Here is a 23,859-nt window from a genome sequence, read left to right on the forward strand (position 1 = left end):
TTAAACTCTCTGAAACAATCCCAGGGAGAAGAATGAGGTTTAAAAGTAGGGCACCTTCTGCTGCATCAAAGATTCTCACAAGCAAATTCCTGGACCGGGGCCCCGGGTGAAAAGCAGGGCGCTTGTCTTAGCTGCGTGGTTTTCAGCGCTACGTGGGAACCAGAGGAGGATCTTCACCGGGCAGCCGGTGGGGACGGGATGACTGGCAGTGGAAGCACCCAACAGAGCCAGGGGTGGATGAAGGGGGGATAAGTGGGTGATGCACACACGGGTACATGAGGGGACACTCGATGAGAGGATGGGAACTGGGAAAGAGGAATGACGCTTATGTCACTTGGGGGTGGGGGTTCGATGTATGTTTAAAGATGGCTGCATTCCTTTATCATGAGAATTGCTGGCCAGTGCATGGCAATAACACCAGGACAGACATGGCAGATGGCGTTGGCCTCTGTTGCTGAAGCTACAGCACATGCAAAGAGTGACTCTAGCCTTATCAGCCTCAGTCAAAGAGGTTGATTTTTAGGTCAGTTTAATTTGGCTATGGGGCTAACAAATGACATTTGCATATAACATGCTGAATGAATGCTTTCTTCTCTGGCCAACTCCAAAGTCGGAACACTTCCTGTTGAGAAATCATGTGATGCAATCGCAGTAGCAAAACACAGGCATGTACTAGGAGCACAGGTGTGCAGGTGTGACGCTGTGTATTCTGCGGCCACTTCTTGTTCCCAGTGTGAAGGCGGGGCAGCGTTCCTACAGTTTAACCTGAAATGCTGGCTTGCTGGGGGCTAAACACCTGCGTTCACAGGGTGCCAGAGAAGGTGGGGGGTAGAGGAGGAGGTGGAGGAGGAAGAGGCACACCCGAGCAGCTTGCATTCACCCTTACCTAACTGGGTCTCTGGTTACTGTAGTCCCCTGGCTGAGCTTTTTCTTTTAACACATTATTCAGGTCATGTGCACAAGGGACATCTGCATAGAAAACATTACAATAACCCCATACTGTGGCTCCACTGTGACAAGAAAACACACACCTACACCTGTTGCACCTGCGCTGCCTTCTGAAGGTTGCATGAAAAGATTCCCACACCCAAAGAAATTGACTTCCTCCCACTAGTGCTCCTTCTATACAGCTTTGATAAATAGAAACAACAAACAGGAGGGGAAACTCGAGCAGGCTCGAATCACATATGAGCCAGGGGAGACTGCTAAGGTGGGACTTTGGTGTCAAGAGCGTCAGGGAGCAAGAAACAAAAACTCCCCGAGGCCCAAATAACTTGATTATAACCGCTCCACAATCAAAACAAAAGTGGCAGGCCCAATCTGTTCACTGTCAATGGCGGCTCTCATTTGTCAAGCCCATCCAAGAGGTTGGTTCTCAGGCGACTCGCACAATGCTCAGTGACAAATAGGAGGGCTCTCCTTTTAGCCCTGCCTGCCACAGGGAAGCCCATCTGAAGTATTAATCTTTTGGTGGAAGAGTGGAGGAGAGAGCTCAGCCTGGCCCAGCCATTGTCCCCAGGTCTGGGCCCTCTGAATGGGGCTTTGTCAGCTCCCCAGCTGCCACTGTCCATGCTCCATCGTTGGGCTTTGGCTCCCATGTCCCCTGGCCGTGCTGACTGGACGCCTCTGTGCAGCTGTGGGGATGTGCAAGTTTGTGTGTGTGTGTGTGTGTGTGTGTGGGATGAAGAGAGAGGTCAGGTGACGAGCCATTTGTCTCACAACACACAGAGACACACACACAAATATGTGGCTTAACATAAGGCCTTGCTTGTCATTTCAAAGGGATGCATTCAGTTACCATGGAATCTTAAAAACAACAGAATGAGTTCCCATCTTCTCTTGAGTTCAGGAGCAGCTTGTGTTCTCACATGGCAAGAATACATACTTTGCAAACTACAACAAATGCATCACTTTTAAGTTCACTCTAAGGGTAAATTATGCATATGCAGACAATATGCATTTCAACAGGGATGTCCCAGGTAAAATTAGGTAACGCTGGACATGTGAGCGCAGGCAGAAGCTCTTATTTATTGTTCTCCATCTCCCGCCTGCAGCAGGGGGCAGCTGGCCAGCAGCAATCAGGCCTGTCCCCCATAGGCATCTTGTGGCAACCAGCTGAGAACAGCTGGCCTCCCCTTCTGCTACTAGCGGACCTGGACTCTGCTGGAAGTCCTGGAAAGGAGAGGGGCTTGTAAGAGCTGACAAAAAGCCAGTATTCACACACAGACAGGTTGTGCTAATGAAGAGGCCTCATTAGGCTGCATTTACAGTGTCTATAGAGGTGCGTTTGCTGTTCAATCCAAGAAGGCAGAATCTCTTCAGGCTGTGTTTAGAGTTTTACTACAGCCTCAATATAAAGTTTGTGTTAAAACGTCCAAAATGGCACCTGTGTGATGTCAAACCGAAAGAAGTAGGGGGAGGGCTGAGGGGAAATACTTGCTAGGCGGACGGAGGGTTGGTGGGTGATGGGGATGACCACTGAACGGAAAAGGGACTCTGGTGTTATTAGATTTGCAACAAGCTGTAACACTGTCTCTCATTGTGTATCCCTCCACCCCGGCCCTCCCCCGAACCCCTAACCGTAGAGAAGACTCCCAGTCCCCCCACCCCACCTCTGAACACCCACTCCTCCCCACAACACACGCTAAAGCTAAAGCTCGCTCTCCAGGCAATTGCCACTGGAGTGGAAAGTATTCCAGAGCACAATGCCTATGCTCTCAATGGGTGCTTTAGCATGCCACCAGTGCGCTGTCACCAGCAGATGGGGAGCTAATTAGAAACCATTAAAGGGCTTTGATAGTGTGTGTGGGAACCAGGCGGAGGGAGATGGCCACAGGGGTGTAAAGGAGGGGGTGCGCTTTGGGTCCGGTGAACGCACACATACACATGAACACAACTGAGAGAAACAGATATAGAAGGACCAAGCTGTCCCAATGACTCCTCTCAGGCCAAGGACGCTGAGCAGAGGACACCTGGGTGGGGGGAACTTCAAGGATCTCCACGAGGTTCTGCTGCACACCAACTATCAGATGGAGATAGCGTTCCTGTAACCTGCCCCTGCCTTTCAGGGAAGGGCGTCCATCCACCCACCCAGTCTGCTCCCTGCACACAGGAAAAACACCCAACAGGCAGTGAGGCTCCAGCCGGTCTGCACTTTTTGATGACACATCTGTGAACTGGGACTCCCACAGGAAGTGAGTCCTAACCACTGGTCCTCAGTCATTACACGGGCTGGGCTTGCCAGGGAGGTGCCAGGCCACGCCGGGGCACACGAGAATGTGAGGAAACACACCCACAGAAGGTGTGACGCACTATGTTTAAAAAAGACAACTAAAAATCTCACATGGATCAGCACAAACTTTCTTCATTCTTGTGTTGAATGTGAGGAGCTTGAGGTGCCATGGGTCATCAATCAATCATCCGAGGATAGACGTGACATTGTGGTGCGGTACCACAAGTTTTATACCTGACACCACACTTCCCCCCAACCCTGCTTCTCCCTGTCCCATATGAGCCTCTCCACACACCTGCACACAGGTGTGATCATTATCAAGCAAACAGGAAGAGCCTGACTGGGAACTGGAAACTAATCCCACAGCTGCGAGGAGTGGCATGTGCATTTGTGTGTGTATTTGTGTGTGTTTGTATACGTTAGTGAAAATTGTTGAAAACTTAAAAAGTGACACTCGCTTTTCATAATCAAATTCATCCCTGTTTCTTTTCGACAGCGTATTTGGAGAATCATACCAAAGTTAAAATCCTCTGTCCAAGAAAGCATAATTGTGCTTTGGTCACTTTCATGTTTCAGGAAGTAGTACGAGGGCTACTTATTGTTCTTGCAGCAATAATAACAGCAGCAAAAGTGTCAAAGCATTACTGGAATGTCCTATTTCCTCCCAGTGAATTCCTGCACCAACTTTTGCCCCCCCACCTACCCACCCATGCGGCTTCCTGCAGTGTGCTTTTATAGATCTGTTTGCCGTAGCGATAAAGAGGGCGTATTAGCTAATATGTTTCCCCTCCACCGAATGGAACAACTTATCTAGGAAAAAAAAGCTACCAGAAAAGTGTTTGTGTGCTGGCATAAATGCTGCAAAGATACACCGTGTCCTTGAAAGAAAAATACCAGCGCTTCTTTTTGCCGTTTGATGACGTGCGATGTTGCAAGAGCACTGACACAAACAGTAGCCTGTCAAAAATAAAAAGTTAAAACACAGAGCCATAATCAGCTCACATATAAAGAGTCCACGGGGAAATGAATTCTGTGTCAGTGATGAAGGAGGGAAGGGGAGAGAAAGAGAGGGCACTGCCATTCTGTCAGTTAAAATCAGGAGCTAATATGTTTCACTTTTCTTTCCCCTCCTCTGCCTCTTCCCTCTGTCTTCTCTCTCTCTCTCTCGCTCCCCTCGCCTTGATGTGCTGTAAACAGGCTAAAAAGGGCCCAGCTGTGTGGAGTTATTGTTGGTGTCAGTAGGAAGTGCTGATAGCTTTTGCAGCTGAACAAAAGCTGGATGAGGGGAGTGGAGGGGCGCTCCAGACACTGTGGCTCCAGCCTAGATTCTCTCCCACAATCCCTGCACCGCACTCCCATTGTTCTGCCCACCCGGCCTTCCCTCCACCCTGTCAGCTGCGACCTAGGACAGAGGGCAAGAAAAAAAAGGGAAAGAAAAGAAAAGACAAGAAAGTAAAGAAGAAAAAAGTTTTTACAGGCTACTGCAACAGCTAGAAGAAACAGCCGGTGGTAGTTAAGTTTGTTATACTGGCGTTATCTCTGGTATGGCACAACATCTGTGCAGATATAAGCAGCGGCTATAAATGGCATTTATATTAAAATGTGAAGAGAGCAAGCTATTTATAATTTCTTCCTCCTGCAAAAGGAATGATGCAAAGCTAAGAGTTCAGTCAGTCAGCGCAAATATCAAAATATACATTACTATTTTTTATGTATATGCATTAAAACAACAATTACTGCAATTGTAAACATGGGCAGTGAAAGTTGATGTTAGGAATATATTGCACGGTATTATACAGACACTTGTGCAACTTTACTGCTTACTGTTCACTTTATTCGTGCATTACATTAATGCATTAGCTAGTTTTAATACCCATGCACAGCACTTTCTCTTAAGTTTTTCTTTTTCTTTTTTTTACATATTCTACACATTCCTGCACTGGACTGTAAAACTTTTCACAAAGGGAAACCATTTATATAATGTTTTCATTATGCATCTGTTTCTACTCCTACATATTTCTTGCAGTACTTGCTTTTACTTTCTGTTTCACGGGGATTGTTATGCAAATACCAAGGCAAATTATTTCCACTTTAAAACTTAGTTGGAAAAAAAAACTGGTTTGGATTGTTTCAGAACTTTACCTGACGTGCTCAGTTTTCACACCAGCTACACTTAAAACTTTATGCCTCATCTATTAAACACTGTATAAAACGTATTATTCCATTAATAAATCAACAGTAAAATATTATGTAACAATATGACGCTTAGAGCGGCCATTCTATTTGCTTAATGGCACAAATTTTCCTTTATCAGCTTTTTTATTTCAGATTTTCTGCATTATTTGCATGACATTAGCAGAAAGGGAACAGAAATGCGTTTGATGCATGATGCATTCATACGGGTTCTCACTAACACGGTGGTCACCGGAATTCCTGCACATGTAATAAAATGCATGCATTTTTTTTTAAAATAGTAACGTAGTGAATGTCGGTCGTTTGAAGGAATGCTACAGCTAGTTTGTGTCCTAACTCCTTTGTAGCTCCGGCTGACAGCAGCTGCTCTGCAGGTGCGCGGGGCGGTAATCTCATCCCGCTGCTTTAAGGTGATAAATGAACGACAAAAGCTCCGGAGCCGGTTTGTTCTCAGGGCTCCGCGCGCCACGCAGGTGAATGGAGGAGTGCCGGAGTGCGCGCTCTCTTGTTTAACGTCTCCATGGAGACCGCCCGAGCGGCGCCAGGCTGACAGGCGTCAAGGCTCGGATGAATGGGTGACGTCACCGCAGTGGCGCCTGCCAGTCTGCTCGGGCTTGTTTGGACAATCTGGGGGGAAGATTCGGAACAGAGCGATGCGATCTGAGTGCGCGCGCGCACACACACACACACACACACACACACACACACACACACACACACACACACACACACACACAAGGCTGAGTACACACTGCAGAAACGTGTGAAGGAATCCGTGAAGCCGATGCTCACACTGGTCTTCCTTCAACGCCGAAAGCCAGGAAAAAGAGACCGTGCTCGTCCAAAGAAGTGCCGTTTGTGAGCATAAAGAAAGCTTTGAGTGAAGAGAGCGAGGATTTTAGGAGCGTGTTTTCCCCCCAAATCGGTCAACACTGTGACATCGAATAGTAATAAGCAAATGATCGGGAAAATTGAATAAACTGCTTAACTGTTCAGACGCTGCATTCCACGCAAGTCACGTAAATCTAAAAGAAAAAATGAAACCCTAATACACTTTTAGAAAAGGTTACTCCTTCCCAGAATTATTCGGCCAAATAAGTTCTTTAAACTTTTACTGTACTATTGTCATCCACATCTGCAGTGGCATCAACAATTGTGAAAAGGCACTGTGGTAGCCCAATTATCATTAGCCATTCATTCCATTCATCCCGTCCCGTCCCACACGCATTCTCACAGCGCATACCCAACCATTCACCACCCTTTGACTGTCCCCAGGCAATCTACACCTGCAGAGTCCCCAAGCCGTGGACAGCTGGATTCCCACATATTACCCATAAAAGACACACATTTGTTTCCATTTGTAACGCCATCCCTCAAACAGATTGTAAATCCCGATAACCAGCCGAGCGCTGTCACTGGCTGAGAGAGAAGTTTTGGACCGCCCCCATCAATACAAACGCAGCTGTCCCATTGGCCGTCCGCCTTCAAACCGGACGATTCGACTCCGCCCCTGGCGTCTACTTTCTTATAAAGCCGGGGAGGTTTGCCCATGTGGATGTTGTGAACTGTCAACATTGCGTTGCTATCAGTCCTGAAAAAGGAGACCAACCCAACAACTCTTCTTTCTCTTACTCGTCATTTTTGGAAGCTACACTAATCAAGATGAAGGTTGTCGGATCTACCTGTGCCCTGAAGAGCAAAGGCGAGGACGTGGTGCGCTGCCTGTCCGATCAGAGCCTGACCATCTCCAAGTGCAAGATCCCGCTGCTGGACGAGCAGATGAGCGTATTCCTCCAGGACATGAACAGCTGCTACAGCAAACTGAAGGAGCTCGTGCCCACTCTGCCCACAAACAAGAAGGCTAGCAAAGTGGAGATCTTGCAGCACGTCATTGACTACATTTGGGACCTGCAGGTCGAGCTGGACGAGCCGGAGAAGAGCCGCCAGCACACCGTCAGCAACGTGCCCCGCACGCCGCTTACCACCCTGAACGCGGAGCTCGCCAGCATCTCAGTGGAGGTAAATTTCTCGCCACTCATACTGAATGAATCAGGGAATGGGCAATAGTCCAAACAGAGCTGCATGCATTCAGATAAAAACATGTATATAAGTGTCGGTGCGCGTGCGTAAAGTTTGCAAGCCCGTGCGTAAAAGCTCAATTTGCTCATGGATAACAACTCGTGTGCTTTGCTAAAAAAATATATATTTATGTATATATACCTGCGTTGTACTAATCAACCTACTTTCTTCTTCCAGCAGAACGGATGCTCAGATGACAGGATCATGTGTCGTTAAGAGCTCTTGGAGCATCGCCCCATCACATCACATCAACCACAGCGAGGGGATGAACAAGGCTACTTGATGTGACTTCTCGAACCGCATCAAGAATTACAACCTTGAACTGTGTAGGGACGTTTCGTACTCCCAGTGTTAGATAACAAGTTGTGTGGACATTCTGCGGCGACGAGCCTCTCTTTTGTCGCTTAACGGTTCTCGATTTATAAGAGGGTCACGGGACGAGAGGAAGATGAACAGAGAGTGTCCAGATATAGACTGGGTTAGCCAGGGGACCAAGAGAAGTTCAGCGCAACCGGCATCGCCCGTTGCTTGCAGAGTTTCTAAAGAAAGCTAACGTTTCTGTTACTGCTCTTTGTATTTTGTGTAAACCATGTAGAGGATTCAACATTTTTTGTAAAAGATTTAAAAAGAGAAAAAAGTTAATTTCTCAGATTCCTGAGCGACAAACTGTATTGTATATTACAATGCCACAATATGTGAAGATATTGTTTTCTTACAATGTACATTATTTGGTGTTTTTATTAAAACAAGATCATTATTTTTGAACAAGATCCCTCTGTGTCACTGTGTCTGTGTGCGGGAGTGAGAAGGCATCTGACTCACGTGCTATACCTGGGGAGGTTTCGTTGCTGGGAGTTGTAACTGTGAAAAATAACACTGCATGGTGATTACGCTATGATGACCTTTAAAGCCTTATTAGCATTTCAATAAATCACACAAGTACACTCATATATTCTTATTTAGGAGAGCGTAAACTAGTTGTCACAGAAAAGTGCTACACCTACTTTCAAGTAACGTAAAAACCAAAGCTGGTGGTAAACATACTGGTTCACAGCCAGTTTAATTGGTAATTTGACTCGCTATAAGCCATTAAAGTATCACATTACAAGAGGAAGTCACACTTTAAATCTACACATTTAAGTATCCTTACAGATACAGTCTTGACATAAACTTTAAATTAAAACCACGCATTAGTGACACACATGTTCTGTCGAAGGTTTTCATTTATTCCCCCCACATCTGTCGAATTCTGTGGCAAAGATAAGCCCATTGATCAGCAAATAAAATCAAATAAATAAGGCTTTTCTTCACTACATAAAACATCCATTTAAATATGGTGTTTCAATATGTTATCGTGTAAATCAGCAGTCGAAAAAATAAAAATCTGCCGGCACCGAAGGAGTTAAATGGCTTTGGCGAGGCGATTCGTTATAAGATTTATTCTGTCTCCCTGGTGCAATGTTTTTCCCATTTCCCTGCGGTGCGATGCGCACAGCTGCAGCCCCGGCGTGGCCAGTGTGTGATTGTGTTTGTGTGATAGCTTTGTGCCAAGGGCAGGGGAGGGCGGCGGGGCCCAGACTGAGCGGCGCCTCGGCACACCTGGGGAAGTTCAGGTTAAATAGCTCCACATTCCTCAACACACAGCTGATTGAAACATTAACAAACAGTAATCCACAGGCCAGGCCGCAGATGGGCCGGGAAACACGCCAACACCGAGAGAGAGAGAGAGAGGGAGGGAGAGACAGAGAGAGTTTGTCGGATAGAGATTCCCACAGTACAGTCGTATGCCATAAGTTTGCTATATATACTTAAAAGAGGAAAGAAAACAAGGGGGAAAAAACAACTACACTGTTTTCGTTCTAGGAGAAGCTTCCACGAGTGGACTTATTTAACACTTTTTTCATCATTTATGATATTACTGAGCAGTTAAACTGTTAAACACATGTAACATTATCTCTGGGCCGGGCAGCCTCTATAAGAAGTTTTTTTTTTAAATTACCGTTAAATCCAGTCGGGACTGTGTCGAGGATTTTGGCCTCGGTCTTAATAACAATGATCATTTTAATCCCAGAGTCAATAAACATAAATCATCATCAAACCCCTGCCTCCAACTCCCGCACTCTATTGTCCTCTGGCGAGCATGAAAAACATTGCAAGTCTTGATTATCCGCTGTGTACGTGTGTCAAGGATGATAGAGGAAGACAACAGCGCCATCGTGTGGCAAACATTACACATATCACATTTACACAGTATGGCGTGTTTTTAGAGACGAAGGAGCTTACTGTACTGCGATAAATGAACTTTACTCGATTGTTTCCGAGTACTTGCCCTTTTCCATTATACCTTTGGTTTTGACTTACTGCTCAACTGATTCCACACCTGTGATCTTTAATTTAAAACATGTAAACATGACTAATTATAGAATCAAAAACAAAAAAGGATCACCAAGTCTTGCAAGAATCAGTAATAAAATATGAGGATGCAGATCAGAACCACTCACTCTCACTTTGTTTATGAACATATTACAGTGCATTAGCAGAAATGAAAAGTTTTGCTCAGTTACTGCAGATAAGGGGAAATTACAGGCCGTTTTCCACTTACACTCCAGTTACTGGTTTCTTTTCAGTAATACTTTAAATATAGCAGTATTTTCCTGTGGCTTAGTGTCTTAATGTTTCAGTTGTGGATAAGATGATGACAATTTAACCAAAGAGTCATCTCTCATCTAAACCTCCCAGGTGTTTTGATTCAAAAACAACTTTTAGACTCAAAGAAAAGCAAGCATTTCATTTCTACATATATAAAAAAAAGGCGTATGCACTTCTGCAGCAGAGCTTTGTTGTTTCTTCTTGTCAGACTGATCAGTGTTGATCATTTGTGTACTAATTTTACTTTCTTTGTTTGGATTTTGATTTCAGATTAGTTTTGACCCCATTAACTCCTTTCCTTGGTCACATTTTTCTTTGTTTTGTCGAGTTACACATGATTCTACTTTTTTACACCCTTTGATACACAATTTAATTTAACTTGCTGTAACAAAGGAACTTTGGGATGCATTATTTTAAACAGCAGAATTCAGCGAGCAAAGCAGGGAGTGTGATTTCATATGTATACATCACTCTGTTTCCACAGTTCCTGTCTGGTCAGAAGTACTTGACAAAGTTGTGATGACCTACTCGACCATCCAGAGATCGATCAGCTCCTTCAACCAAAACCATTCTGTTTTACACCAAAACATTTCACAGAAACTACAAACTGATACTTTGTTATAAACATTAAGTATTTTTGCTTTACGCAGATTGCACATTAATAACTGAATGTTGATAAATTTGCAAAGAGTCAGTCTTTACATACATCCAAGGGGGGGAAAAAAAAAAAAAAAAAAAAAAAAGGACCATGAAATCAAATTTATCAACTGAAAACTGTAAAACTTTGTGTATTGTGGATGTGAAAACTTAACTAGGGACAAGGATTGTAAATTTGAAATGGCTTTAAAGTCATGAGTTTAACATTTTGCGTTAGAACCATGTTAAACTGCATCGTTCTTTTAAAAAGAAAAATCCTCCCCCCCCTCTTACAGAAGCCCTCTCAGTGTAAAATATTTTGCGGTACAATGCAATACTTATTCAGGAATCCATGGATCCATTTACTTTCATTGGCTCATTTCTAAAATATGGTATTGTTTTGTAATTGGAAGTTTTCTTTTATCATTATTGTCCTTCTTTATGTCACATAGCTTAAGTATTTAAGAAAGAAAATAAGCCCACAAACTTTATTTCTTTATGCCCTGAAAGTGGAAACCGTTTCCAGGTTTTCTACTTGACTAGAGTGTGATACTGAAAATACAAGAAAAGCCTAACAGAACACCAAATCCTTCCTGTCTTATTTTCAGTAACTTGACAGCAGAAGCGCCCCTCCTCCTCGCATCCGTTTTGTACGATCAAACTAATCATTCTGACAACGCAGCACACCCGCTGATATTTACTGACGTGTAGAGAACTGCACACAGGCATCACAGCTTATAAACAGTAAATAATTGGAGAGCCAGAGCCAGGAGTGTTTAAATAGAAATTTGTATTTTATATCAATATCAACATCAACAGAGAAAAAAAAAAAAAATCTGTAATATACATCCTGTAAAATAACAGCTTATCTTACCTCCAAAGAAAGAAAAACAAACCAAATGAGCTCCTGCCTCTTTTTTGCACTTCATTCAAACTTCAAGATATTTCTTTTTTTTTCTTTTTTCTTTTTTTTTTGTTTTTTAATTTATTTTTCTCCTGAAGTAACAAAGTCTGGACATAAGATGAAGTTGTTTCCTGAAAAATAGATGAGATATTGATATGTCTTAAAGTTGATGTTTTTTTTTTTGTTTTGTTTTTTTCTACATCACAACAAAACATGCGTGTTTTTTTTTCCAGTCCTCTCCCCACTGCACCTCACTTTCCCACTGTGGAACAACCCATCTCATGTCCAAAACCATCCAAAGCTTTTACAGATCCAATGATATGTACCCATTTACCATCAGAATAATATAACACAATGTAAAAAATGTACACCAGAAACCTCAGAAACTATACAAGTGGAAAAACATCTTTGGATTGCGCATGTTGAAAAGGTAGATTCAGCAAGCTGATAACAGTCGAAACAGAACATGGTGTGAATAATAATAATAATAATAATAATAATAATAATAATAATAATAATAATTAAAAAAAAAAGCTGGATTGACAGAGCTGCTGCTGCTCCTGGGAGGGGGGAACACTGCAAGAACCATGCTTGTTAGGTGAATTGAGGAATCTGTGTTCCTGCTTTAAACGTACTGCAGAGAAATCCCCACGCAGCTCCCCGCACAAAAAACCCAACAAAAACCGGATGGTTTGGAGTCTTGATATCCCGGCCCAGATGAATTTACTCTCACCGCCCTCCTTTAAAACTTCTGATGACGTCAAAGCTCAAACCTTCAACGCATCAGATACTCGTTGCAAGTTAAAAAGTGCCTAAAAACGTAATACATAACCTTATTGTTTTGTTTCGAAAATTAAAAAGCATTCTGTAAATGAAAAAAAAAAAAAAAAAAAAAAAAAAAAGGGAAATCAATCAGATCAGCATTGACCTATGGGACACAAAAATACAACCAGGTCTCATACTTTGTGCAAGAACGGGCCTTTAAAAAGCATGTTTGATAATATATTGTAGAATATTTACAATTCATATTCACAGAGAACATTTGAGACATCTAATACTGCAGTACCATTTGTTTGCTTATAACAGGGATTATGATGCTCAGGTACAGTCTAAAGCATAAAGGCAAGAGTTATTGCTCCAATCTGCATAACATAGTAAACTGTGTGCTTATAGCTTCCAATGACTTTAGAATTAGGCGCATCCAAAGGATAAGGAAGAAAAAAAAAAACAAAACGTTGTTGTGAAGGCATTGAATCTCTAGTAAGGCTGTAATGAAGAAATATTGCATCAATCTCTCACCCCCGAAACAGAAGCCTTGTGGTAAAGTGCAGCCACAGCCAGTTGTACCGTAGTCCTGTTCTGCAGTCTGGCTGTGACGCTGAATACTGCCTGACAGCTTCAGGTCACACACAAACGCACGTGCAAACACACAGCCATATCGGATTTCTGTATACATGTGTGCGGATGAAACCTAGCACAAATCATTTGTCCTTGCAGCCCACACCCTCTAGGGTGAGCAGCATGTTGTGCTGAGTTCTTTGTGTCAAAATTTATGCTGGGGGAACTCTACTGTGTGTGTGTGTGTGGTGAATATGTGTGTGTGTCTGCGCCTAGTTCCTCTCCTTGTTCAGCTACATCTGCCACAGCTGAAAGGTCCAGATTCTGTCATGAGCCACAGGTCCTCAGCAATACTTCTGCAAAAAACACACAAAGCAGACAGACAGTTACAAACGGAAATCCTCTGAGCAGCAGCTGAAACACATGTAAGACCCTAAAATTATCCACCTGGTCAGGTCCCATTGGCATTCGGCCCATCCCCATGGAGTTCATTCCCATTTGACCCTGCATCTGTCCTGGCATTTGAGCCATCTGTCCTGCACCAGCCCCGCTGACCGGCCCGGGTCCCCCCATAGAGTTGTTCATCATCATGGGTCCAAACTGGCCCTGATTGCCCTGCTGGGGGAACTGTTGAGGATAGGACCTAGACAAGGAGAAAAATGAAAAGTAAATTATCTCTGTAACTTGATTTTGAGAAGTGCTCAGGAACGTTTCAGTTAAGTAACACTTAAACAACTGATGACTAAAGGAAGCCTGATGTAGCATACATGTTACGTGGCATGCCACCCTGCGGCCATCCTTTCAAGTCTCCAGATGGGTACGAGTGCCCTCCCTGTGGATTTCCCTGCATTCCTGGCATCATTGCATTCTGTGGTGGGCCTCCCATTCTTCCTGGCATTATATTTCCTGGTGGGCTGCAACCTGGAGTCATGAAGGCTGGGTCCCCCTGCTGGTTCATCCCTGCAAATAGTGCAACAGTTGTTGAGTGTGAAACTTCAGGAGGATATGACAAAGGATACTGACAGCTGGCTCTATCTCAGTCAACTCACCGTAGTTGCCTCCATAGTTGAAAGCCTGCTGTCCAGGCTGGTTCATGGGGGGGGGGCCCATTGGATTATCCATGCCTGTTGGTGCTGTGACATTAGGAGGAGGGCTGAAGGTACCTGCTGCCCCCTGACCTTGCTGCTGCTGCTGCTGCTGCATCATCATCATCATCCGCTGCCTTCTTAACTGCAACTCTCTGCGCTGAGCTAACACCTGGGCACTCAGGAAACCCGGCTGCAGAGAGCAACAATGCTCAGTGTTAAATAGGTAAGTTGGAGCTTTGCTGCTGTGTCGAGTGAACGCACGCTACATTACAGATGAAGTACTGTCTACATACCTGACCACCCATGCCAGGTTGCATGCCTGTGCGTATGACAGGGTTTCCTCCAGGGGTACTTTCCATCTTTACAGCTTGTCGTGCCTGGTTCATAAACTGCCGGGTGAGATGAGATAAATACAGCTTGTTATTCCTTTATACTATTTTTTCACATCCATATTTAACAAACACACAAGAAGACAGATTTCAAAGAAACAAGTTGGAAGCCTGGAAGACTACCTTTAAAAAAAAGTGTGTCATAGAGAGATTACCTGTTGTCCTTGTAGTCTTTGCTGTAGTTGAAGTCTCAGAGGCTTGTTGGCAGTCATCATGCGAGGTCTTGGCATGTTCGCGCGGGGGTTGCCCATACCCCCCATGCCTGCCATGCCAGGAAAACCCCCTGGCTGCCCCATCTGATTCATCATGGGACTGAAGGTTCCAGGTGACTGGCCTTGCATTGCATTGCCACCATATCCAGGCTGCAAGCCCATTGAGGGGGGGCCTGGGTAGCCTTGGCCATACATGGGTTTTTGGTCCATGCCTAAGGAGGTATCAGGCCCTGGGAATGTCCCCGATGGTGGTGGGCATGGACCCTGGTTTTGATCTTGGCTGTGCTGAAGGCCCTCAGGTCCCTGGGCCTGGCGTACAGAGATGTTGGTTTGTTAGTGGACTAAACTTTACTAGAACTCCTGTGCATGTTAAGCCAAAAGTGGTTCTAACAATGGCACTAGTGAAGTTATGACTTAAGTGTGTCTCCTACCTGGCCTACGATTTCAGGGATGCCTAGAGCTCGGTCTATCTCCTGAAGAGTACTGACATCAGCAGCCTTGAGCAGAGAGTCCAACTGGTCTACAAGTTCATCACTTGGCCCTTCACTATTGGGCAGAGGCCCCAACAGTTCTTCCAGGGGGTGTGCAAATGGGTCCCTAAACACCAAACCAAAAAAACATAACGAACAAGTTTTCAAAATGTCACCTTCAGAGTCTAACAATGTTAGCTGCTGAACTCAGCTCGACATCTAATACAAGAGAAGATAAATGTGGGATTGGTGCAGAAGGTTCACCTGTTTATGTTATTCTGTGGTCTCTCCATTCCCATGGCAGAGTCAGGCCAGGAGGGCGACTGAGGTGGGGGACCGTGTCCAGAAAAAGGGCTCATGCCTACGTTAGCATCACTGTTACCTAGAGACATGATAGAAATGCATGTATGGTTCACAATGTACGGTTCACAATGCACTTAACAGAAAGCTTTTAAATAGTCATGTTAGTATGTTGCACACAAATTAAGGCCATTTTTTTAGGTTCAGTCTACAACAGAGACATGTGACATACCCATATCCATGAGCTGCTGCTGCAGCATAGATCTGGTGTTTCCCGGTGCACTGATGGAGCGGTTTATTAAGGGTCCTCCCAGTGGACCAGAGCGACCCATGCCAGGGTGTCCTGGTCCAGCTACAGGGCTGCCGCTGGATCTCTGCATCCCCCATTCCCCTGGCCCTGCCATGGGAGGGCGCTGAGGAATACCCATGCCTCTGCCCATGCCTCCTGAATAACATAGGAAAATATACACAGTGTTTCATTACTGGGTGTTGTCAGTCAAGGGAGTAGCTTCTGTGCGTTAAAGGTGGTGGCTTTAACTAAAAATGTTAAAGTAATTAGAACTCAAAAAAAAATTCTCATGCAGTTTATTCTGTTGGACACAGGTATTCAGAGAAAACTTGGAGAAATTAGATATTTTAGGAAGTAAGTGCTTAAGTTACTTGTAGGATTGCCTCTTGGTGGACACACACTTATGCCTGCAGGATAGCCATTAGGCACAGCTCCTCGGGTTGGAACATCCATGTTCTCTTGTTTGACCATTGTGGAAGAGGAAATATTTCTTCTTGTAGCCAGACCGCCTCCCATTCCTCCCTCTCCACTCATGGGTTTGGAATCCAAGGACAAGGCTCTTTGATAGGCAACACGCGGACTTGGAAGAATGGGGGCTCTCTCTCCATCTGAAACAAATACATAACCAGGTTTAAGGTCCCTTCACACTCTTCTGTGTATTACTGCTCAGCACTTGAGTCAAATCACATGATGCACTTGATTATACTGACTGACGTACCATGTAAACTGTCTGGAATATTTCCCTGTTTGTTTCCAGTTTCCTTCCCAGCTCTGGGATCTGAGTCAGGGAAGAAGCCGGGCTTGTTCCTGGGAACACCTAGAATGGTCTCCAGGGTCTGAACCATGGAAAAAAAACAAAAAAAACCCAAAACAAAACAGGAAGGTTTAGAAACAATGTCTGAGAAGATGATGTATTTGAGAACATGCATGCAAGAGAGATTTTAAGCCAAAGCCCTACCTCATCAGCTGGCTCTAACTTGACCTTGCTTTCTATGCTATGGTGATCAGAGCTGGTGACCCCTGGCCCCTGAGCACCTTTCCCATCCAGATCCTTTGGTTTTATCTCCCCCACTTCTTTAGAGTCATCCTTATTGAGGAGGTAGTGAAGGAGGGCATTGGGCTTCTCCTTCTTAGGGCTGTGCTGCTCCTGCTTTGATTCTGACCCCCTAACCACTCCACTGGTGGCAGGCCCTGGCTCTGGTGCCCCAGAATCCAAGCTGCTTTTTCCTGTGGCCTCAGCTGTGATGCGAGCCACTTCATCAGGAGTATTCCCATTCTGCAGGAGCTTGTGGAGAATCTTGTGTTTTTCCTGCAGTGACTGGTTATTTACATTTCCTGTGCTACCAGAGGAGGAAACAGCAGCATGATTGCCGCTCGTAGAGGATGACACTCCCGTAGAGGAGGAGGGACTGGTGACACCAGCTGTTGCATCTTTACTCTCAGGTGTGGAGCTGGGCCCGGAGCTTGCTGTGTGGAGCTCATCTGTAGGAGAGGTGAGGAGCTGCAAAAGCTTCTGGTGGCACTTTGTGTCGGGAACCCGTCTGTTGGTTTCTCCCACACCCAGACTTGCCTCTCTGCTGGCCTGACTGTCTGGCTTGTCAGGAGGGCCCTCACTGGTGGGGGTGTGTGGGTGCTGCTGAGACTGCTGCTCTCCACCAGTCCCCAGTGAGCTGCCTGGGCTCCTGGAGTCCGAGTAGGCTGGGAGGGAAGTTTTACAGGGTCCCCCTGCTGCTTGATTGGTAGAGTTGATGCTTGGGGAGCTGTCGGGCTTGTGAGGAGGAGGAGAAGTGAGTGGGGAAGGCATTGGATTGCCCACTCCCTCACTAATGGCTTGAAGGGCATTCAATGAGTTGCTGGAGAAGGTGGTAGCTCCTCCTCCACCTCCTGAGTTACCGGCATGAGTGGAGCTCATGGGAGAGTTCATACCTACAAAGGACACAACCAGAGTAAATCTACTGAACACACGCCAAATAAAAAATAAAGTTTTAACTATTTATAACTAAAGTACAGTTAACAAGCCGATTTCTTCTTTCCTGGCCCTATATGAAAAACTAAGTAAACCTAAAAACTGGAGCAAGTGAGGCCTACAGTTCATGGTGTGTTGCTTTTTGCAATCTTTTAGCCTGTTTCACTTTGTTAGGCACATTCTATATAAGCAACTTCTTGACTCAACAGGTCTGGCAGTAATCAGGCCTGGGTGTGGCTGGTGAAACTGAACACAGCTTTCCAAAAAATGTGGTTTATCGCCGTTAATTCATGATTTATGGAGAATATTACTTTTCACATGGGGCTAGGTAGGGTTGGGTCAATTTTACTGAATTTTAATGAATGAAATCATTATTTAAAAACTGCATTTTGTATTTAGTGTCGTTATCTTTGTCTGATTTTTCAATTTTACTTTTAAATAATTAATTTAAAACATGCAAGTGTGAGAAATATACAAAAACAAAACAACAACAACAAAAATCAGGAATGGGGGAAATATTTTTTCATACCACTATATTCAATTTTGTTTTAAATTCGGCCGTTTCAGAATAGTTGGCTCATACCTCCGGGAGAGAAGGGGCTACCTCGGACTCTGGGGGAACCCATGACGTTGTGTGGAGGACAATTTATCCCAGGACTGGCTTGGGGAGGGCTCGTCATTCCCATCCCATACCCTGCACCTGCAGGTCCACCTCCAGGTCCATGGCACGGGGCCATCTGCTGATGCTGGTGCTGCTGTTGTTGCTGCTGATGCATACCATGATGGCCCATCTGATTCATGGACCCCATTTGGTTCATTGAGTTCATGGGGGAATTTATTGGATGTATGGAATTCATCTGATTCATATGACCCATGTTGTTCATCTGATGCATGGAATTGATTTGATGCATAGAATGATGCATGGGACTCATTTGATTCATCGGATTCATCCGGTTGCCCCCAGCGTACGGCGGTACTCCTCTTTGTGGCACGTTGCCCTGCTCAGTCACACCGTAGCCCCTGTTCATGGCCATCCCACCTCCTGGGCCCATGTTCATCTGTTGGTTGGGGTTGTTCATACCCATGGTCTGAGGCCTCATGCCACCACCACGGTTCCCCCGATAACCATTATGCTCCCTACAAAAATACAAATGAAAACAGAACAATGATTAGGCTGTAGAAAGGAATGAAACAGATGATGAAATCATATTGTTCATTAGACAATTTGCACCTTTGCAGCAGGTGTGTGGAGAGGAAAGAGTGTGGTTCATTTGTGCTGGGATTCCTGCAGAGGTCACTTCTTGTTTGAGCTGTGACAGGGGTTCCATCTGAGAGTGAGAACCGGTAAAGTGGTGTCTCCGCATGGCCATTATGGAAAGCTGGAGCAAGAAAAAAGAAGAGAGAAAATAATGTCACTCCTCCAAAATAGCTGACAAAAAAAACTAAACATACTACGAATATTAAAACATCCATAGGTAATAAACCAGCTGCCATACAGTCCCCTCTTCAGCAAGGCCTTTATTATAAAGTCAGCATAGAGATCATTCACTGTTTACTATGGCCAAGGCACCCTGCATGGTCAATAGCTATACACCCCAGAAAGCTGAGCTACATAGCTCATGTCTTTTGCTAGAGTAAGATTGTTATTAGTGTTGTTACCCTCTTATTTATGTACAAGGAGCCTTAACCTACAAAACAAAGATTGTAATAAGATGACATGTCTAAGAGCAACCAAACAAAAGATGTTACTGCACACATATATAGTAATGGAGAATCAGAAATGCATACCATCTTGGTAGTGGCGTTTGAAGGACCACGGCTGTCCCTCACTTCGATGGATGAACATCTGCAAGCAGCGTCTAACCAGGTCTTCCCACCCTGGGCGCATGGTCGTGTGAAGAGAGTTCTGCTGTTCAATTTCAATCAGTTTACCTACAACAGAAAATCACAAGTGAGCTAGTGGTGTTGAGGAGAGAGAAGCTTTCGGTTTAGTCCATGTGTATATAATACAGACATTTCTAAATAACACTGCCTAACTGTTCATATTTGTGACATGGGTGGATTTATTCTGTAGCACCACCTACATAATTTATAATATTCATTAAATTTAAAATAATTGTGTTATGCACAGCTGCTGTGCTTAACAAAACAAAACACGGACACTGTATTGTGTACCCCACGTACAGCTAAACAGCCAGTCACAATGAACTCATTGCATTGTCCATGTAAACTCGTTAGACATTTGGATATGGTCAAAACAACTTGCTGAAGTTCAAACCAAGCATCAGAATGGAGAAGAAAGGTCGATTGAGTGACTCTGAATGTAACATGGTTGTGGGTGCCAGATGGCCTGGTCTGAGTAATTTAGAAACTGATGTTTTACTGGGATTTTCCCACACAACTATCTCTAGGGTTTACAGAGAATGGCCTGAAATAGTCTATCCTTTTATGACCACAGCGTACCCGTATTCTGATGGCTGCTTCCAGCATGTGCCATGTCACAAAGTTCAAATCATCCCAAACTGGTTTCTTGAACATGACAAGAAGGTCACTGTACTCATGACCTTCACAATCCCCAGATCTCAGCCCAACGGAGCATCTTTGGGATGTGGTGAAACAGGAGAGTCACATCATGGATGTGCAGCTGACACATCTGCAGCAACTGTTTGTCGCTATCAAATCCAAGGAAATCCAAATCCATGGATGTTTCTACCACCGTAAAGCTTGAACTGACCAATTCTTCACGTGCCTTATATTGCCAGAAATCATGGAAGAATAGTGCATGACACACACACACACACAAAAAAAAACTTTTGTAGTTCCTGTTTGCTTAGAGCTTCAATATACTTCTATTTTAAAAAATGAAAAAACACAAAAGCAACAAAAAAACAAAACCCAAACCAAAAAACATTAAATAAGATCTCATCAGATCACAATCACTTTGATGTCAACTAACTGAAGCAGTAGAGTGTGTGTCTGTTTTACGGCTGTGACAGTCTCCTGTTGACTAAATCTGTCCACAGACAGACGTATTCAGAGATTGTGGTAATTCCTGCTGCAGTCTGGGTCTCCACAGCCAAATTTAGCCAAAATTACACTCGCACAGAGACAGACTCACTATGTGAAAAACAATAACAACTATGCTTTATTTTTAGCTACACACAAGCTTTGTGAGTATACTGTGCATGACTGCAATGTTATTGCACAAACAAGAGCTGCAAAAGTGTTCGAGCGGGCTTTGTGTTATGTCTTGCTCCAGTATGTGTTCCACGATGACACACAGACAAACACAGAGAAACTCACAGTATAAAAAATAATATAAGCCTTGTCGCTGTAGCTGGTTAAAATGCATTTTTCCCCCAAATGTACTTAATTTTTATTATTATTTTTTTTTAATTCTCAGGTGTCTCCATTACATGTCATACAGCAAACACTTACCAGACAGTTCATGACGAGTGCTAAACCTCTCTGTCCTCTCTACTGCAGTGATGCGTCGTGCCACACATATCATACATGACTGCAAATCTGAGGAAAGAGACAGCGTCATGTTAAATCCTCATGTAACTACAGTGGAGGCAGAACGGGACAGTTACTATTTTGTTTATGGATACAGAACTATTTGGAATATTTAAGAGGAAGCCAAATAAGGCAAAAGGTAATGAGAGTACATCTGGTTTTAAACCACAAATTTTAAACATAAAAGTATGGTACGAATGAGTATAAACATAAGGATGTTAAAGATGGTGCAGAAAGCTGCATGTGGTCAGAAGGGAAAAAGAATAACCCACACAAACTTGACATGTCTGGCAGTAGACAGATGGAAAGATACCGATGGTTACACCCTTGTGCAATAAAGAGGATGTATGTCACAAGACACAATAAGAGAGCTGATCAAATAGTTTCACTAACTCATCTACACAATGCAATTTGTAGAGAGTATAGGAGCCGTGGCAATTGTTTGGCTTGAAATAACAACTGTAATCTTCAAATTTCGACTTTTTTACTATAATGCTAATTTGAGTATAAGCTCGAAATTTTGACTTTAGTCTAAAAATGGACACTAATATTATTTATTTTCTTAATGTGGCTCTAATACTAAAAAAACAAAACAAGCTTATAAACAATGACTTGCCATCTCCCTCCTCAATCATGGCCCGGGGCTGAGTGAGAGCAAAACACTGCATAGTCTCATAGCGTTGGCCTCCCGCTCTTTCTTCTGGCAGTCCATGAGTCTGACCGTGAACATAGCTGACCAGCATGCGACAGTTGAACGTGTGGCTCTTCTGACGAGGTGCCTCTCCACCCCACGATGCTCCATTGGGTGCTGTGATGCAAAAAAAAAAAAAAAGGAAAAAAGAAAAAAAAGATGCAGACTCTTTAACCACGTGTGCAAGTGATCCATCAGTTATGTGTGTGTTGTTATGTTTTATGCATCTTAAATGTGTTTGCACAAACATAATAAACACTCGTGTCTCACCATTAGACTTGGGGAGATTCTTGTGAAACTGCTCTCGGTCCTCGTCATGGATGATATTGTACACGCTGGTGTTGATCAGCTCCTCCTGCTTGTACTGCAGGTACTGGGTCACATTGTCCGATACAAATACAATGCTGCCCTCCCGGTTAACTACAAAGAGAAAGCCGTCCAAGGCCTAAAAGAGCAAGGGCAGAAGAAAGGAGAGCCAAATGGAGTGAAGGCCCGTCAATGCAAATAACATTAGTTTTTTTTAATTATTCCTGCTTTGTCCGTCTAAAAAGAAACCAGCTGAGACATTTTTATCAGCTACATGTCAGCAATGTCACCAAAGCACAGATCCAACATATGGAGGGGGAGCTAATTGGTGTTACTCTTTTGCCCCCGAGTGATCGTCCCCAAACTGACCTGTAGGAGCAGTGGCCCCAGATGGTCCTTGTCAATGACCCCTTGACCAGTGGAGGAAACATCCGCCTTCTGAACATCGTCATCACTGCAAGAACTCTTTCCTGAAAACAAATGAGGCACACTGCACTGTTGGTAACGATAATAATTTTACAGTTCTGTTGAAAATAACTTCCACTGTGTAAATCAACAAGATTAGTTTGAATTCTTGGGACAACTTGGTGCATGACCTGTATATTTTCCCCATGTAGTACAACAACTTTTACTTTGTTTTTGTACATCATACTGAGGCATAATCTAAAATTACAAAAAACAAAACAAAAAAACCCCCCAACTTAAAACCTATCAGTCTGTATAATTACCCACAGTATAATAAATATGTTTTCTGGCCACCAGATGGCAGCACAAGTCATGACTGCATGGTTGGCATGCCTTTCTATTTTTAAAATCAGCATGTGTCTGAGGCTTTGTTAGATACCACTCTATATAGCTGGGTCACTTGGAACACAAGCAAGATGTGAAACTGTATGCCACTGGATTTAATGCTATTTCAAACTTTCAGTAGCTGCACAAGAAGAGATGAGACAGCAGTTGCTGACCTAAATGAAAAAGAAAACATAACAAAACAAGGAAACTGACCCTAAAGACGAAGACGTGTAAACAAGGGTTGGGGTGGGGAAAGGTGTGTTAAATAGACAACAGTCAGAAAAGAGAAGAAAAACGGAGAGGCCCCTCCATCATTCTTATCCTGTATCTATGGTAACCTGGCTGCACAACGCCAGGACCCACAGTAGCCAGCTGTGACCCTCTGGGTACATTCCAATATGATTGCTCGCTTTCTTCTTTACCCACTTATCCTAACAGATGTAATCGCAACCAGGCTAAAAACGTTTGGAGGAAGTTATTCACTTCTGTGTATTTAATTGTGTAAAATCTGAAAAAAAAAAATAGCTTTGAGATAGGAGTGCCTCTCTATAAGGTCTGATTTCTGAGTCTCCAGTAGCATTAGTCTCCCAGAGAGAAACAGGGTTTGGCACTAACAGATACACACTGTCACTTACAGCCTTGAGCCATGACCACCAAGGATTGGTCTCAATTACTGGTGCTCATTTACCCCCAGCGATACAAACAGCCAAACTGGCTGTCAGTCTGAAGTGGCCTGGCCATGAACCAAACACACTACTTTATCACTGGCATCATCTGTCCTGCAGCAGCGTACTTGACAATCCTTACTT

The 23,859-nt window shown here is 44.0% G+C and overlaps 2 protein-coding genes across 4 annotated transcripts in view; one reads left to right on the forward strand and one right to left on the reverse strand.

Annotated features, from left to right (window-relative positions):
• The first annotated feature begins 6,965 nt into the window (after positions 1–6,965).
• id1 (inhibitor of DNA binding 1, HLH protein) lies at positions 6,966–8,274 on the forward strand. 2 transcript variants are annotated; one of them, XM_084927671.1, is made up of 2 exons: positions 6,966–7,444; positions 7,682–8,274. In XM_084927671.1, exons 1-2 carry the CDS (start codon positions 7,088–7,090, stop codon positions 7,718–7,720), a joined length of 396 nt encoding a protein of 131 aa, XP_084783797.1. In that variant the 5' UTR covers positions 6,966–7,087; the 3' UTR covers positions 7,721–8,274. The 2 variants fall into 2 exon arrangements, with proteins under 2 accessions (XP_084783797.1, XP_084783798.1); XM_084927672.1 differs by having other exon boundaries at positions 7,685–8,274.
• Positions 8,275–12,570: 4,296 nt separating this feature from the next.
• Positions 12,571–23,859, reverse strand: part of ncoa3 (nuclear receptor coactivator 3) — a 31,338-nt gene continuing 20,049 nt past the window's right edge. For both annotated transcript variants that reach the window (XM_084927673.1, XM_084927674.1), the window contains exons 5-23: positions 22,628–22,728; positions 22,223–22,397; positions 21,878–22,069; positions 21,184–21,270; positions 19,534–19,677; positions 18,977–19,124; positions 18,329–18,882; positions 16,738–17,705; positions 16,498–16,615; positions 16,151–16,387; positions 15,723–15,935; positions 15,455–15,572; positions 15,152–15,317; positions 14,664–15,029; positions 14,413–14,508; positions 14,081–14,309; positions 13,799–13,991; positions 13,479–13,674; positions 12,571–13,387 (exon numbers count right to left, since the gene is read on the reverse strand). In XM_084927673.1, the coding sequence (XP_084783799.1) occupies positions 13,376–13,387; positions 13,479–13,674; positions 13,799–13,991; positions 14,081–14,309; positions 14,413–14,508; positions 14,664–15,029; positions 15,152–15,317; positions 15,455–15,572; positions 15,723–15,935; positions 16,151–16,387; positions 16,498–16,615; positions 16,738–17,705; positions 18,329–18,882; positions 18,977–19,124; positions 19,534–19,677; positions 21,184–21,270; positions 21,878–22,069; positions 22,223–22,397; positions 22,628–22,728 (4,313 nt within the window). In that variant the 3' untranslated portion in view covers positions 12,571–13,375. The remainder of the gene's footprint in view (positions 13,388–13,478; positions 13,675–13,798; positions 13,992–14,080; positions 14,310–14,412; positions 14,509–14,663; positions 15,030–15,151; positions 15,318–15,454; positions 15,573–15,722; positions 15,936–16,150; positions 16,388–16,497; positions 16,616–16,737; positions 17,706–18,328; positions 18,883–18,976; positions 19,125–19,533; positions 19,678–21,183; positions 21,271–21,877; positions 22,070–22,222; positions 22,398–22,627; positions 22,729–23,859) is intronic.

Source organism: Perissodus microlepis, chromosome 5 (assembly GCF_051167445.1).
Source record: "Perissodus microlepis isolate ML-2025 ecotype Zambia chromosome 5, ASM5116744v1, whole genome shotgun sequence".
Classification (NCBI taxonomy): domain Eukaryota; kingdom Metazoa; phylum Chordata; class Actinopteri; order Cichliformes; family Cichlidae; genus Perissodus; species Perissodus microlepis.